General features: G+C 38.6%; 1 protein-coding gene across 1 annotated transcript in view; it reads right to left on the bottom strand.

Moving 5' to 3' along the window:
- The window catches only part of vipr2 (vasoactive intestinal peptide receptor 2), a 51,758-nt gene that overhangs the window by 20,798 nt on the left and 13,241 nt on the right, over window positions 1-17,719 (bottom strand). The window contains exons 2-4 of the mRNA XM_008434738.3: window positions 12,201-12,306; window positions 7,376-7,489; window positions 2,576-2,667 (exon numbers count right to left, since the gene is read on the bottom strand). Of these exons, the coding sequence (XP_008432960.1) occupies window positions 2,576-2,667; window positions 7,376-7,489; window positions 12,201-12,306 (312 nt within the window). The remainder of the gene's footprint in view (window positions 1-2,575; window positions 2,668-7,375; window positions 7,490-12,200; window positions 12,307-17,719) is intronic.

Here is a 17,719-nt window from a genome sequence, read left to right as displayed (position 1 = left end):
TTAAAACAGCTGGTGATGAAAATGCTTCATGTGACGATGTGCACAGACAGACACTAGGTGGTGCTACAGTACCTTTTTCCCCTTGAAGAAAAAAAGTGCCCTTTTAAAATACTTTTTTTAAAGGTGGATTATTTAATTTCTGGATTTAAGCCACACAAAAATGAAGCTGAAATTAGTAGAACGAATAAAACGACGAAGTGTAAAGTGTAAAATGAAGCGGTGAGATCAAATTTTCCCTATTTTAGCTTCGCTTCATTATTAAATCCAGAACAGAACTTTTAATTCTCCTGCTCACATCTAAACCGGCTGACCCATTTCTACCAATAACTTTGTGTTTTCGTTGTATGCATTTCTCTCCTGACTCTTTAAACTCGGTTCTCTGAAGGAGTTATGGCTGCAGCTACAACTCTTAAAAATTCAGCTTCGATTCAATCCAAAATGGAGGAACTGAAGGAACCAGAATCAGCTTTAAAGTCTAAACCTGAAGCTTAACTCCGGTTTCTCAAGTTCACAACATACATTTATTACCGAATATAAATTAAATTTGCATTCTTAAAGTGAATCGAGGTGACATTTATTTTGAATCAGCCTTAAATAAACAAACTGCAATGAACTGACTTGCGTGTATTTTTGACTTGCATTCAAATGTCAGGCTGCAAACCTCCTCCACTGAATTAATTTAAGTTAAACTTTTATTTTTAGCCTTCATTTAGGTCTTCGCCAGCCTTACTGAAGCAGATGAACACATCAGGACCCAATTTAAAGGCTTAAATATGTGATTATATGAGCCAGCACTTCCTTTGAACCAAATTAAATCGGACAAACTCAATTTATTTGAAATCTTGATAACAGCAGATCCGCATCTATGCATATTTAAACATCTGAACATTTCCAGTGTTTTACCCGGTGCTGATACATGATCAGATGTTCCCTTTAATTCAAATTTCGTGGGAGGAAGATGAAGTTTGAAAAGCTAAAGAACAAAAAACAAGCAGCAGTGAAAAGTCTGCAGAGCCTTAATTAGGTAGAGAAGAAACAACAAGTCTGCAGCCGTTTTGTTGGGATGCTGTGGGAAATCTCTGAACGCTCCGACGGTTAGAAGGAACAAAAACAACCGAAGGTCCAAACAATGGAGACTTTTTAATGCCACAGGCAAAGATCAGCCTCTCTGGTGCTTTTATTTTCATTTAAATTAATTTTAATGCAACTTTCAACAGTTTTTCTGATCTTATACACACGTTGACGACAAATATGGTGTAAATAAAGTTGAATTCATTCACTCTGAGCTGGATTAAATATGTAATTAAGGGTCCAGTAGTGTGAGTACACTGTAAATTGAAGTTTTGCCAAGTCCAGTGAATTTAAGGAGGATTTAAATTTACTTTTTAAACGTTTATACTCAGCACTTTATTTAAATAAGTCGAAGGCCTTTTGAGGTAAAAACGTTTTCAAAATTAGCTTAGTTTAGTTTATATGACATGAGGATTGGCCAGAAAGGTATCCCACAATTCATTGTGAAACCAGCAGCAGCAACTAATTAAATCACTTTTTTTGTCAAAAAATAAATAGTTTTAAAACATTTAAGGGTAAAAGGAAGTAAGAGCCTCTTTCAGAGAAATGCAGTTCTTATTAGCTATTTTTTTGCATTTACATTTGCACACATTAAACACCTTGACTGAGTTTTATGTTAATTTTTATGACCCTCCTGCACCGCCTGGGGTAAGATTGTGTTTGTTTTAGTAAAAAGTGAGCAAAATAAAACGTCTTCATGTATTTTCTGTCAAAGTTTGAGCCGAGAAACAAATAAGAAGCAGCAGCCAGGAGTTGGTTTAATCAAGACATGTTATTTTTATATAAACAGATTCAAGTTTTTTTCATTTTTTTAATGCTTTTAGGAAACTTTGGTTTTAGAAAATAGCTTTGAGTGCCGTTTAAGTAATTACAACGTACTCAGATTTATTAAGTTAACTTAAGTTATACTAAAACTGCACAAGTACTCAGCTTATTTAACAAAAACACTTTTTTGAGTTTGCATATATTTTTAAAAAATAAAAGACAACTAATTACATTTTGCAGTGTTGTGTGAAATTTCTAAATCATGGCATCAGATAAGCTGTTTGTCTTGCTATTTTTCAAGTCAGTAACTTTGTTACTTCTCAAGAAAATTTCAGAAAAAAATACAAAATAAGTTATAATAGTTTTCCTTTAAATACAAACTCGATTAGTAAGAAACTACATTTTCCCTCATTGTCAGATTTACAGTATTAACTCAGTTCTGTTCCATCACTCGGTCAGCGTCTGACAGCATGAAATGAACAACTTAACATCGACTTGCTGCATGACTGAAGCAGAAACCAAACTACACATCTCACTCAGCCGTTGTGCATATTGACCTCTGAACGATCCAGCCTCCTGCCGCTAACCGGTGTTAATTAACAGCCAAGCCTGCAGGCCTCGTCGATTTGAGGACACTAATGGTCCAGACGATGCCGCAGCTTCCTGTCAGCATCACAAACACGATCCGTCTGAGACTGGTGGGAATTTAAAAACAGAGTGAATCCGAAGGGAACGCTACCTTCTCCTGGCGCGTGTCCAGCCCACACACGCTGCTGATGTTTGGGAAAACCTCCGACCAGCCGGCTGCTGTGCAGTTCCTGCTGATGTTACCTGGGAAGAAAAGACGGAGCGAAAAAAAATCACAACGAGTCCAAAAAATTTATTTCTACCAGCAGGAAAGATGTTCTGGCTGCACAACTGGTTCGAATACAGAAATGAAGGGAAACTGAAGTAGTCAAGCTGCAAAGGAAGAGAACGTAATCTGCACTGAAAAAAACACACAAAATCTGACCAAATCTGGTTTCTAATGCAAATATCTCAGTAGAATTTAAATGAGACAAAATTATATTTATGTACAAGTAACTTTATAGAAAGATAAAGAAGTTTAAGTCAATAATCTCTTCATATTAAAGTTTTATATGGCTGATTATTTTCACTTGTAAGATGGGAAAAATGCCTTGTTATAAGTGAAATAAACTGTTAGTGGAACCATTACTTTACTATCAGTATTTAGAAATTATTTACTTAAAACAAGCTCCTGTAACTTGCTGAAAAGTTTAAAGTTTTGTCTCATTTCACGTGTAATAAGATATATGCACTAGAAACTAGACAGAAATACTTGGTAAGATTTGTTTTTGCCGTGTGAATTTTATTATCTGACATCTTAACGTCTCTCAGCCAAAATCCTCCTAGTTTTTAGTCTGTATTGGTAGAAAGTGAGTGAAACCAAGTAAACACTCTAAGCAAAGCAGTAAAATCTCAACCATTTTGTCACAGACATGAAGCTAAAACTTAATCAGATTAAAACTCTGGAAACGGTTAACACAATTACAGATAATGTTGGGAGTTCTTAGTTTTTTTCCCCACTTACATTGGAATTTATGCAGATTATATATATAAACATACATTCCATTTAATTTTGCAAAAACAATAAATTTGTTGGATAAAATATTTCAAGCTGCATAAAAAGCAAAAAAAAAAAAAAAAAAAAAGTTTTTCCAGAGAAACATATTAAACTTAAAAAAAAAGGTTTATGCAGCTTAAAACCACATGACCTTTAGTTAAAGGTCACCATTTTCTCAGTATATTTAACTTAAACTGCTGCAAGCAGACTTGAATAAACCCGTTTTGTCACCTTTTCTCTGAGTAGCTGTGACATTCAGCATGAGGGACACGTTTGGTTAAAAATATAAAGATCTTCAGTTTCAGCAGCGTCTGTGTTGTTCAATCATGCAGGTGTAAATATTTCATCAAAGCTCTCACTGCAACAGAAAGAGTCAAACACTCCAGGAGGGAAAGCTCTGCCACAAAGTCAGGCGTTCTGTACAGAATTCGTAACAAAAGAAAGGCTGGAGAAACGGCGCGACATTTACGAGCCGAGAGAAACGCAGCCTGCAGGATGAAGTCACACGGCAGCGACGGACGTTACAGCAGGATTACGCTTCAAATTATGACCAGGAACAAGGGAGGATGATGCAATCCTTCATAAAACTGGAGAGAGATCCCAGAAAAAAAAAAAAATTCTGGTGCACAAATATCTGACTTGGATAATGAGAAGTTTCATTTATGTTTTATTCTTTCTCTCGGTTTCATTAATTTATTCTTTCATTAAAAGGTTTTTATCCATCCATTTTCTTGCACCCTTGTCCCTTAATGGGGTCAGGAGGGTTGCTGGTGCCTCTCCAGCTAACGTTTCGAGCGAGAGGCGGGGTCACCCTGGACAGGTTGCCAGTCTGTCGTAGGGCAACACAGAGACACACAACCATGCACACACACTCTCACACCTAGGGACAATTTAGAGAGGCCAATTAACCTGACAGTCATGTTTTTGGACTGTGGGAGGAAACCGGAGTACCCTGAGAAAACCCACGCATGCACAGGGAGAACATACAAACTCCATGCAGAAAGACCGGGGCCGGGAATCGAACCCAGAACCTTCTTGCTGCAAGGCAACAGCTCTACCAACTGCGCCACTGTGCAGCCCACTGTGCAGGTTTTTATCCGATTCTTTTCAATGCTAGATGAGACATGATGCGAGAAGAAAATGTTTTAAACATTTGAAACCTTTTGAAGAGTTAACCAATTAGTCAAAAGTTCTTAAAAGCTTTGTTGTTTTTTTCCTCTCTTCTGTGTTTAATTAAATAGAAAACAACAAAAACATTAAGGAAATTAGGGATTCATATTTTAATTAATGAGCTGCACGGTGTAATGATGGATAAAAGTTTTTTTGCGTCATGTTGAGTTTTTCCTCTTCCATTTGCACATTTAGCAGCGCGTTGACGCCACTCTTTGACAGCGCTAAGCCCCTCCTCCTGGCTCTGATTGGTTGTTTTTGGTGCATTTCTTTAGACGTCAACAGCAGCTCAGGGAAAAGGTGGAGGAGATCAATATTTTCACAGATTATCTGTCACATATGACATGGTGACAATACGTAAAAAAACATTTTTTATAAAAGCTACAAACTGCGGCTTTAAGTGAATTGATTTTTTAACTCCAATTTGGGCAATTTTATGGTCAACTCAGGAAAAAAAACTGTTCAGATAGGACACTTACAGGGTATCATGACAAAATGTTGCAGAAAGCTCAAGATCATGTTAAGATTATTAGTTATAATCCAGTCAGATATTAACAGTCATGGAGTTGAATCACGCTGTACTGTGACCTTAATCTGGTGTGAATCAGGTCAGTGGAACATTTAGTGATAAGAAGATTCAACATTTCCACCAAAAGTCTGGATTTCCTCTCCCTGCCTGTGACTAAAAACACGTTTTACGAGATTCTTATGCAGCAGCGTCACAGCAAATGGGACTCTTAAGAAACTGCAAGATAAAGAAATGCGACGATGACCTGGGGGCAGCGTTGAACCTTGTAGAGCTTAGAAAAGAAACATTCTTTATAACACTTTAAAACTGCCAGAACAATTTCCCTGAGGCCATGTATAAAACACAGCGAGCGTCTCACAAGTTGTGGAAAACTACCGGTAACCATCCCGTCCCGGTGCTGCAGCAGATAAGCAGCTTAATTGTGTTTGTAAATAAGTGCCATGTTCAGTAAACTGTGAACTGCTGAGGGACGTTTTCACTGCCAAAATCAGTGCGGTGCACCGCGAGTTCAGCTCCCTTTGGAGATGCCCAGAATGCACTGCAAGAAGCTCAAAGCATCACTGGCTTGCCGAGTGGAAGTAAGCACACGTCTGCCCTTAATGTGCCCCGAACAAACCCTCTGCACCGTTATCCTGCAGGCTAAACCCAGCCGAAGCTCCCAGATTATGTCCGTGGGTGCAACGCTTGCAGAATATTGCAGTTCTCAGGAACCTCAGGGAAGGAGGAGGTCAGGAGTGGGAAAAAAAAAAGTTTTATTTGAAGTTAGACTGAGACAGATGTAAGGCAAATGCTAAATCTCTGCGTTTAAAAATGCTAAACTTTGAGAAAACTGTGCAGCGAAGTCTGAAGCAGCAAATCCTCAAATTTAAGAAGATGGTGCTCTCAAAAAAAGGCACAAAATTAACTTTGTCTAAAAACAGCCAGAGTTCCTGTAATTTCATGCAAAAAGAAATAAACTGTTAGGTACTATTTTTTTTAAATGGTATTTTTATCATTTTTCTTTCTTTCCAACAAGAATCCAACAAGTGTTTGTAGTTGGAAGTCCTCTTTTCCATGACATCATCTTTCCAAAATTTAAAAATCTTCAACTTTTCAAGTGAATTTGTGAGTTTTTTTTGGATAAAATGTACTTTTATCTATGTTCAATGGCTGTAAATATTTAAATCTCATTCATTATATTTTATGGATGTCATTTTTTCTGGTTCCCCCAGAGAGAAAAAATGTTTGATCGAAACAAAAATAGATTTATGACATATAAACGCCTGACTGGAGTTGAAACACACTGTACTGTGATGAGTACAAGTTAAGTTAAAAAAGAAGCTATGTTTCTAATGACCGCAAATTAGCTAGAAAATCCAACAAAGAATGAAAAAAGGTTGAGATTATGTAACTTCAGGGAGCATCCTGTAGATACTAAATATTAGTCCAACAGCATAAGCTTGAAACATTTCAATAAAAAGCCTCAGTAAAAACGCTGCGACTTTGGCGGGGAGGAGCTGTCCCACAGAGAGAAGTGTCGGTACGCCGCCGGGCGCTTAATAACGTTCAGTCATCAATTTGGAAAACGGAGCAGAAACCCAAACTGTCGTGCGGTCACCGGCAGGGAAAATGTGATGTGGCGTCAGGAGGGAATCCAGGAGCCGCAGAGTCACTCAGACGAGACGATAAGTGAGGGTGAATCATGGGACATGAAGGACAGAACGTCTGCCGAGCGAAAACCGCCTTCTGACTCGCTGTCATTTAGAAATGCTCTAAACCAGACGCATTCGTTAAATTAAAAACATGAAAGCCTCTGGAGGATGGCAGCAATCTAGTCGGTTGCATCATGAATTGTATTAAAGAGAAAGAAATGTGTTGCGAAATGTTACCTTTTTGTTTTAATTTAATGAGAAATTATTCTCAGAGGTTATTTTGTGCCCTTAAAAATGTTATTTTACTTTGAGAACTTATCGTTTCATAAATGTATCACGTTGTGAAACACACACACACACACACACACACACACAGATGTTTGAAAAGTTTTATTTTTGTTATGTCTTGACATTTGAAATTAGAATATTACATCATACCAATAAAAAAAAAAAACATTTTAAACCCAGAAATGTGGGTTTAATGAAATGCATGCTTGAAGATCATTTTCAAAAGGCAAAATAAAAAAACAAAACTTGTCTTTATTATTTTTTCACTCGTTAACGATTTATTAAATCATAGCTTACCATTTCTGCTGAACAACAACTTGAGGGCTCGAGGACAGGGGATGGTGACCGTCTCTCCAAATTCAGCTCGGTCCCAACACGCGATGTTGTCCCAGGTTCCTCTGCATCCCGACTCTGTCCAAAACAAACACAACTCCTTAGTAAAATATTCAACGCAACAGTTTAATAACATGAGCTGAACTGAAACAATGTTTGAAAACTGTTTTCTTCCGATTGTTGCAAACAGATGCAAAATTATTCAATTGTACATCTTTGAGAAGAAATAGTCGAGCCTCCTGCACAGCCAACAAGAATGGAGCAAGTGGTTTCTGGATAGGAGGTAAACAACAAAATACTTTTCTTTTCCAGCAGCCATTGCACAGTTCAATCAGCGATAAAACCAGCTCACCAAACGTGCTGGAACTTATTCCTGCTAGTTAACAGCATAGTGTGAATTTGCTTGTTTTCCACACACTAAAAAACGTTAAACTTATTGATTTAGAAACAGTTCAGACCCAAATGAAGGTACACAAATGTGTAATATGTGAATTTTCCACATAATCACTTCTCGTTAACACCTATACGATGCATTTTGTGTGATTTGTCTCAAAAAATTGCCGCACAAATGGAGAATCGGCTCAAAATGGGCCAGAAATTGCACAATGTACCCAAAAAAAATAAATTAATAAGGTGTCCTATTTTTTTAACACGGCACTAACAGGAACAAAGAAAATGTCTTTGTACATATTTGTCTGTGCATCTTTCTCACTCTGACTAAAAGTTTGAACAGAGAGAAACTCGACCCTGACATAACATGAGGGTAGCACCGACCCTGCAGGAAGACAACAAATAAACTCTGGACAGAAATAGCTCCTCCAGCTCTCAGCGTGAGTCCTAATGGGTGCTACGCTGCTGATGGCAAACAGTCAACTGGGCTTTTTACTGATAGATGAGCGGAGACAGTGTGTGGGATAACATGAAGCTCTGCTCCACAGCATCTCTGCTAAAGATCCTTTGTAACAGCGCAGAGCTGTAAAAACCAGCCCAAAATAACACAGACACAGAAACAAAGCTGCAGCCCAAACTGGATGTGACGTTTTTATGTTGCTCAGCTGAAGATCATGTCAAAACTCTGAAGCATTGCTGTTTTGTCAGGAAATATTAAAGACACTGACGGATCTAGTTTAGAGTATGGAGGTCAAATGTGCAGCGTTGAAATCTAAACTAGCTCAGCAGATCTTTCCAGAGACGCTTCCTTAAAACAAAATCTCGGTTTTCATTTGAGCTCAAGACCAAAAGATATTTATAAAAAATCCTTCTGCTGATTTTTCTCCAAGTCCGATCAATCAACACATTTATCCAGGAGCTGCTTCTTCTTCTCTCATTGTTTTTTTCCAACATTATTGTCAAAAGGTCTGAATTCAGCCCTGCCACATCCAGTAAGTATCATTTATGATGTGCCCCCTTTGCATAATATATTGCATTTATACTACAGAAAAATGTAGAAAGTCTACAATCTGCATTTAAATTAATCTTAAAATTGCGCAAATTGGAATTACAAAAATGAATTCACCAAATGGAAACATGCTATTTTTGTGCTAGAATGAGGTGGTTTTGCAGCCGTATCAGAATTAGTGTATTTTGCATAACTGCAAAGGAGACACTTTTTATGCATCACACGAGTCACTTGACCAACGACCAGATGTTATTTCTGGAGAAAAAGTAAAAGACAGGAAGTGGTAGGAGGATGATGGCATGGCATGCTTTTTTTAATGATTGTTGCATGAACAAACTTCTTCATGTGTAATTTAAATTGTATTTTTTATTTAAAGAAACGTTGCAATTGTGAAATTTTGCTTTTTCGTCATAAGCGGAATATTAAAGTTTTCCTAACATTTGTAATCGAAACACAACTACAGTCATGCTGCATTTTAATTTCCCCTCCCATGATAATCTCAAGCAGAAGATTCAAGTTCTTGACCAGAAAAAGGTTAAATAATTGTTAGCCATATCAATCAGGAAGTCGAGCCACCTACTATGCCGTGTCAGCCAAGTCAAGCGTTCGGCATGCCGAGTTGGGTGAAGAACTCTATCAAAGTAGACATTAAGTAATGGTACAATGGGGTTATTGCTGCAACATTTACATATCAGCAGTTCCTATGAACAGAATTTACTGCATCTCTAAAGACAGAAAAATGTTTTAGAGTTCAAAAGGAAATCTGTGGCTTAAGTGATGATTTGATTTCACATGAAAATTACACATAGAGGGAAAGACCTGAGTGCAAGAAAGCTTTTTTTTTTTTACTACCTTGTAAATTTAAATGTAAATATTTACTGCTAAAAGAAAGAAAACTCCCAACAGCTGAGATTAAAACCATAAGTAACCAAAAGTAGCTAAAGACGAAGGTCCCAGTCACAACCTGGGAACTCTCTCAACTTCTGATCCGAATGTTTCTCTGCTGGGAAAAAGTCAAAATGGATGAAACTGAGAGTTTCAGCCTCTGTGCTTGTTTGTCTAAACCTGAACAAAAACACAAAACTATTTGAGGTCACGTTTAATTTCAGAGTTATTTACAGAGTCAAGTTTCGAACCAGTCCAATTTGAAAAACGTTTCCATTGCATATTGTCCATTTTCTGTATGTACTTTTGGTTATTCTAGGAACACGGCCGGTACTTCCACCCGCTGTTCTGTAACAAAGAAAACTTTAGCTGTACGCTTTAATTGAAATCATCTTTTGGGTGAAATAATATATTTATACATTTTGAATTTAAGCTCACCAACCAAGCTGAAAAGGGCTCAAATACATTTTTTTTGTTGACTTAATGTTTTAAGCCAGCATTTAACTCCTTCGTTTTCCACATTTTTAAATATTTACGGTAAGTTCTTGTCTTTTCTCCTCTCTCTGTTTCTATATTTAATCCATCCTGCATTTTCTCTCTGGCTGATTGGCTCGTATGTTGATTTTGCTGTACAGATATTACACTATTCCTCGAGAGGTTTTAAGACACGGGCTCATTTGTTCCATCCTACCACTTCTGACCACACAACAGCTCCCTGCGGACGTCTAATGCAGCTGCAGCAGCAGCAGCAGCAGGCTATTCTCTTTCAGGCTGCTACAAAAATAAATGTTTCACTAAATGGAAAAAAAACAACCTAAATTTGGATTCCATCCTCTCCCAGAGTTTTTATAGCAGCAGGTTGAGAGAAAAAGTCAGTGGATAAATGGGTAGAAAGAATGTGAAAGTAGAAGTGGTGAAGTGGAGGGTAAGAGAGGACAAAAGAGGAGGAGAGAGGAAAGAGTGTGAGTGTACTTGTCCCGGGGGCAAAACGGCTCCAACACCAATCCAAAATCATCGGTGCATGAAAAAAAAACTCAGACTAAGTGATCCATCCTTTCACAGAAACACATCAGGGGCAAGACCCAGGGTTTTAAGCAACAACTCTTAAAAAAGCCAAATGTAAGAAAAAGCCACTTTAACAAGCCGAATCGTACAACTGTACTCCATAAACCTCCTTTAAATATGGATTTTTGCTGCAGGCAAACTTTGATCTATTTTTACTGCAAAGTCCAAATGCTTCCAACATGTTGGTGAGGTCAATGAGAAATACTCCTCACACGGCAGAGCTGGCTGTGCCTCCCTCTGCTAAAACCATCAGACAGGTCGGGATGCACCTCTTCAGTCAGGAGTTTGATTTCAGACCAGCCATAAACCGTGAAACCAGTCAGCTGCATCTATAGGAAAACTCTTTCCTCCTGAATCTTTCTGCATTTAGTGCAAAGCTGAACTTCTGTCAATTTTCAGTCGTTTTGTCACGTTTTCAAAACGTTAAATTTTTCTGCTTTGTAACATCAGCTGCAGACACTCCAGGTCCAAACGCAGGAGATCATAAACGGAGCATTTACTGTGAAGAAGCGTGTGTGATTGATATTCTTCAGATCGACTAATGTGGATTCTTCGCAAACATCTGGGAGCTAACGATCAATGCAAAACCATGAAGCGTTTCATCTTTGATGTAAAAATCACCATTTCCACAGCCTTTTCTTGCATCCCGTGGAAAAGAAAACAGCAGAAAGAAGCCCATCTCCATCACAGGATCATGTTCTGATTGAAACATAACAAGCGTTGCCATCATCCACATTTGGGCAAACGGAGAGGAAATCTCATGCATCTCTAATCCAGTTTAGTTCAGGTATGATTTGCTTGTAATCCATTTTTAGTCCATTAAATTGTTCACAGAAGACCTGATCTGAACTTTAAAAGTTTATGTGTTCTGAAAGGAAAGATAGAAAACCACCAGATTTAACAAGATCTGGATCAAAAAGCTCTAAATTTAAGACCAGACATTTTAAAAACAGATTTTTCAGTCTGTGCTTCCCCTTCATGTTTCCTCTTAAAGATACTTTCAGCAACAAGGACATCAAAAAAAAAAACAGTAACGATTAATTTAAAACATCTGTTCAATGCTGAGGTTCCTGCAACTAAACTCAAACGACTGCAAGCTGATTAACTCACAATCCTACAGTAAAAGAAAATTAAAACCGAGTGGGGAAAATATGACCAATTAGGCAATTTTAAGTAAGTTAAAAAGCAAAAATGAAATAGTTTCAGCTCTTTAGAGCCTTCTTAAAAAGACATGAGCAAAGAGATGCCATCTTGCATATTCACACCACTGCTATGAATTCAGAAATGTCTGCTCTGTAATTTATTTGTAAGTAACATCAAGTAATAGTCCATGCAGATGCTCTGTCTGCACTGCTGAAGATAACTCACTACAACATGTTGAGCATGTGCAGAGGCTGGAGCTCATTAACAGAGTGACTGACGTTTCTAAAAGATGCTAACCTTTATCGTCGCCGGCAGCTTCCTCTTCCTTCAGCTTCCTCACACAGTCCAGCCGATCTTTTTCCACCTCCAGCAAGAAGTTACATGTTGGATGTCGGGCGACAACCTGTGTGGAATAAAATAAGGATTCAGTAAATGAGCTTAAGCTGCCAAAGCCCAAATTTTACCTTAAAATAAAGCTGTGATTTAATCAAGAATAAGTGAGGATGTCTGAAAAGGAACAAACATAACGACTGAGGCCAGAAAAGACTGAAAAAAATTTGCACAGCACATTTCTGCAACAAGGGAGATCAAAGTTCTTTACATCATAAAAACATCAGTCAGTCATCAATTGTGAAACAAGCAATAAATATTACATTTTCTCAAATGACATCATCAAAATCATCAATGCACATCAGCTACATCGGTCAAAAGCAACAAACCAGGCGGGTTTTTAGCTTGGATTTAACTCATTTTGGATGCAGCTTGAACCATGATGGGAAAATAGACTGATCACATTCACTTTCAGTTCAACTCCGACTCAAACACCATTCACATGAGCATTTCCTACACAGCAGTTTGTTATAACATCCCAAATAAATAAATAAAAACGTGTCCAAATAGTACAGTCCAATAACTCCATCAGTTTGTTGTCAAATTTGCAATAAAACTGTTCTCTTTTTACCACAATGCAGTATTTCACTACATTATCATGTCACATTTTTGTAAACTGTAAAATCCTTTTACAAAAAACAACATGAAAAACATAAAATTTTACCCAAACAAAGTAATTTTTACATTTGAGCAATTAAGTAATTCAGATAAATACTATTATTCAACAATAATGTGCTAAACGGAATAAAAATCTAAGTGAAAAGCACAGAATATCCTCACAAGCTCAGGATGGGGACAACAGTATGGTGTCTCTCAGTCCGAACATGAGGCGCACTGGATAACACAACAAGGCGTGTTTTTTATTATTTAACCACACTGATATGCCATTTCTCCGTGAATAAAGTGTCCTATATACTTTATTCTAGACATTACCTTTAGCTGAAAGCGGAACGAGATGAACTTTTAGGAAACTAATAGCAAATACGGGCTAGCAAGGTTAGCTATAGTTCCAACAGTGACAGAAAAACTGAAACTCCGGTCTGTTTACTCACGTCAGCTACTTCCAGCTTTGAAGTTGGCTGATAAACGGCAAAACTACTTGCAAACTGTCTGTTGAACGTTTATATCCAATATTTTTCAGTTTTCTCACGCTACACAGCTCAACATCCTCCTCATGTTTTTCTTCTTCTTCTTCTTCTTCTCAAAATTTATTGGCGGTTGGCAAGAAACGTTAGGTGAGCCATCTCTCTCTCTCTCTCTCTCTCTCTCTGTCTCTCTCTCTGTCTCTCATCCCTGGATTTCTCTAACATGTAATTAGGTGTGGGTCTGTTTTTTGTTTAATTTTTAAAGCATGTTGGTATGAAAACTGCTAAATAAATAAAGTTTTATTAATTATAGATTGATAAATCACACAAGTATAGAAAAACACATACAGTAAAGTAGAAGCAATTTAAACCCAACAAAGAGAAATGCACTTTCATCTTTTCTGTTTATCTTTTTAATCGTTTAAAACTCGACATAAATTATTTAGATGTAGAAAAATATTAAACAAAATGCTGGAATCTGCCAATGACAGTAAATATGCCATCGCTGTGTATAAATATGTGTTCATGAATTTAAAACGTCCCGTTCTGATTCCAGCTGCACTCCAAACTCGTGTAAAGGACGCAGATTTCCTACATGAGGAAATCTGCTTAAGTTTCTGGCAATGATAGGAGAAACAACCTGTAAGGTTTAATCGCTCTCAGCTGGATTAATCCTTCTGGAATAGGATTTATTTTTAAGCTCTCCAATCCCTGCAGCCTCTCCTTGAAGAGGACGGCTACTGCCTCTTCTCATCAGTTGCTTGAAATGATCCAAAGTTAATCTGCTGACCAGATTTATGTACTGACCAAACTGGTCAGATTTGTGGATGTTGCGTTTAATTTAACATGAAAACTTCAAACAACCACTTGACGCTTAAAGAACAGGTGTTTTTAATGGGTTCAAAGGTCAGTTTTGAGGGTTTCGGATGTAGGTTTATGGTAATTAATGAGTTTAGATAAATGTCTAAATGATGGACAAAGTTTTGAGGATTTTTTCAGACTTACTGTAGATGCACAATGTTTTCCATGTTTTAACATGCTACACCTACAAAATGTAATCTCTATTATCACACATTGTATAATAATTCAACATCTCCTTTATTTTAACACTCCTGAATAATATCCAGAACAACCAATTACCCTTTGAGATCTCCTAATTAGTACGTAGAGTCCATCTGTGTGAAATTTAATCTGAGTATAAATCCAGATGTTCAGTGAAGGCCTCAGAGCTTCATTAGACAACCAACATCATTAACTCCTCTTGTCTAATAAATGTTTTTGTTCGTCCCTCAACTGAAATCTGAGAGCGAGAAAAATCTGCCGGCTGATGCAAATGGAAACTTTGTTTACTGACAAGTTAAAATCCGTTTACCATGGTAAGTGTGAAGAAGGGTAAGACAGAGTATTTGCCTTTTAATAACCAAATTTTGGTCTTATTTTTTTTATTTTATCATACATAAGACTTTTACTAAAAAGAAGTAAATGTATTTAATTAGGTTATTGAACTTTGTTAAATGTTGGAAGTGTTTTCCAAGAGAGAGAGAAGGAGAAAAAGACCCAAATCCTGTTTGTTGTTAGCAAAAGTAGCCCAAAAATACTTGAAAACTGCAACAAAGTATTAGGGCTGCAGTCATAAAATAAAATTACTAGAATAAAGTCACAAAATTACGACTTTATTCTCGTAATAAAACATCCAGTCAGCATCCAATCAGCATCCATTCAGCTTCCAATCAGCATTCAAACAGCATCCAACCAGCATCCAGTTAGCATTCAATCAGCATCCAGCCAGCATCCAGTTAGCATCCAGCCAGCATCCAATCAGCATCCAGTCTGCATCCAGCCAGCATCCAGCTAGCATTCAATCAGCATCCAGCCAGCATCCAGTTAGCATCCAGCCAGCATCCAATCAGCATTAAATCAGCATCCAGCCAGCATCCAATCAGCATTAAATCAGCATCCAGTTAGCATCCAATCAGGATTAAATCAGCATCCAGCCAGCAACCAATCAGCATCCAGTCAGCATCCAACCAGCAACAAATCAGCATCCAATCAGCATCCAGTCAGCATCCAGCCAGCATCCAATCAGCATCCAGTCAGCATCCAATCAGCATCCAGTCAGCATCCAGCCAGCATCCAATCAGCATCCAGTCAGCATCCAGCCAGCATCCAATCAGCATCCAATCAGCATCCAGTCAGCATCCAATCAGCATCCAATCAGCATCCAGTCAGCATCCAGCCAGCATCCAGCCAGCATCCAATCAGCATCCAGTCAGCATCCAATCAGCATCCAGTCAGCATCCAGCCAGCATCCAATCAGCATCCAGTCAGCATCCAGCCAGCATCCAATCAGCATCCAATCAGCATCCAGTCAGCATCCAATCAGCATCCAATCAGCATCCAATCAGCATCCAATCAGCATCCAGTCAGCATCCAATCAGCATTCAATCAGCATCCAGCCAGCATCCAGTTAGCATCCAGCCAGCATCCAATCAGCATCCAGCTAGCATTCAATCAGCATCCAGCCAGCATCCAGTTAGCATCCAGCCAGCATCCAATCAGCATTAAATCAGCATCCAGTTAGCATCCAATCAGGATTAAATCAGCATCCAGCCAGCAACCAATCAGCATCCAGTCAGCATCCAATGAGCAACAAATCAGCATCCAATCAGCATCCAGTCAGCATCCAATGAGCATCCAGTCAGCATCCAGCTAGCATCCAGTCTGCATCCAGTCAGCATCCAACCAGCAGCAAATCAGCATTCAATCAGCATCCAGCCAGCATCCAGTCTGCATCCAGCCAGCATCCAACCAGCAACAAATCAGCATCCAATCAGCATCCAGCCAGCATCCAACCAGCAGCAAATCAGCATTCAATCAGCATCCAATCAGCATCCAGTCTGCATCCAGCCAGCATCCAACCAGCAACAAATCAGCATCCAATCAGCATCCAGCCAGCATCCAACCAGCAACAAATCAGCATCCAATCAGCATCCGGCCAGCATCCAATCAGCATCCAATCAACATGCACATGCTGCAGCATCTGTTTACGGAAGAACAGATTCTGATTCATCTTCTGAAAGAACACGCTCAAAGGTCCTGAGCAGCCTCACGTCAAACCAGAGCAGCCGAGCTGAAGGCGACTGAGTGAGAAGATGACTGAAGTGTCGCAAAATTCCTGAAGCTGGATCACTAAAAGCCTTAATTTACTCTTTACGTTGATGCTGACGAACTGCCGTTATGCTCTTTGTGTGGACGAAAAGTTGCATCTTTCTTCAGTTTGGTGTTTTCTGAGTCATTCAGAGTTTGGCACCAGCTAAAGAACCGACATTTTCTTGACCACCTGTATTAATTTTTGACTGGTTCTCCAGTTTCCACAGAGGAGATTGAATCCCGTGGTTTGATCGTAGCATTTCACTTTTTTATACTCCATCTGGTTGAGCACTTCAATCTAGGACGGGTCTGCGTCCTGTGTCGCCTGAAAGAAAAGTTTCAGGACAAATATTCTTTCACAACATGTTCTGCTTTTTTTAGGTAGCACAACTCAAAATTTAAAGTCAAAAACTCAGATTTTTGACTTTAAATTCAGAATTCTGACTTTATTTTTTTCAAAATTCTGACTTTGTAACGTAATTGAAAGAAAGAAATTTTAGTAACGGTGAACCATTTGTGATGGAAACAGATAAATGCTTCCGTCGCAGAAGAACCTGATGATTTTATTTCTGAAGTCAGGTGCAGCTGTGTTCAGAAAAGCAGGACAAATTCAACATGTTGAATCCTATCGGTCGTCTTTATCTAACTTACCTTCTGCACTTAAGGAAATATTACTGCTGAGCTGAACTTTTCTGCTAATATTCCTGCTGCGGCACGCCGCTGTGACTTCCCTGCCCTGGATTTCTGAAAGGTCATCTGTCAATCAAACGTGTAGGCAGCGTGTCTTCTGCTTGTTTGGGCCGTGATGGATCTTTATTGTGCTGCTGCCCATCTGTTTCCTCACTAAACAGCAGATGAAGCAGAAGCTGCAAAGCACAGCCAGACACACATTTCCAGCTGTGGTTTGGCTCCTGGGAAACAAGCTGGATAAAAAGCAGACGGAATCAGAAGTTTGTGACCGAAGCCAGAAATCTGCTCTTCATTTAAAGGTGAGAGTGGAAGAGGATGGAAGAGGAAGACGAGGCTTGGATCTGATTCACCCAGAGGAAATCTGTTCCTGTCAGATGGCGTTTAGTGGCTTCTCCTGCCAACACGTCTCCCTCCCTCTATCTCTCTTTTTCTCCTTTCAACTGTCTCTCATCTCAATTTATTCTGCCCTTTTTTCCAGGTTTCCCTCTTTGAAGAGGGCAG

Source organism: Poecilia reticulata, chromosome 17 (genome assembly GCF_904066995.2).
Source record: "Poecilia reticulata chromosome 17, P_reticulata-male-v2, whole genome shotgun sequence".
Lineage (NCBI taxonomy): Eukaryota > Metazoa > Chordata > Actinopteri > Cyprinodontiformes > Poeciliidae > Poecilia > Poecilia reticulata.
This window is presented reverse-complemented; position numbering and strand designations above follow the sequence as displayed.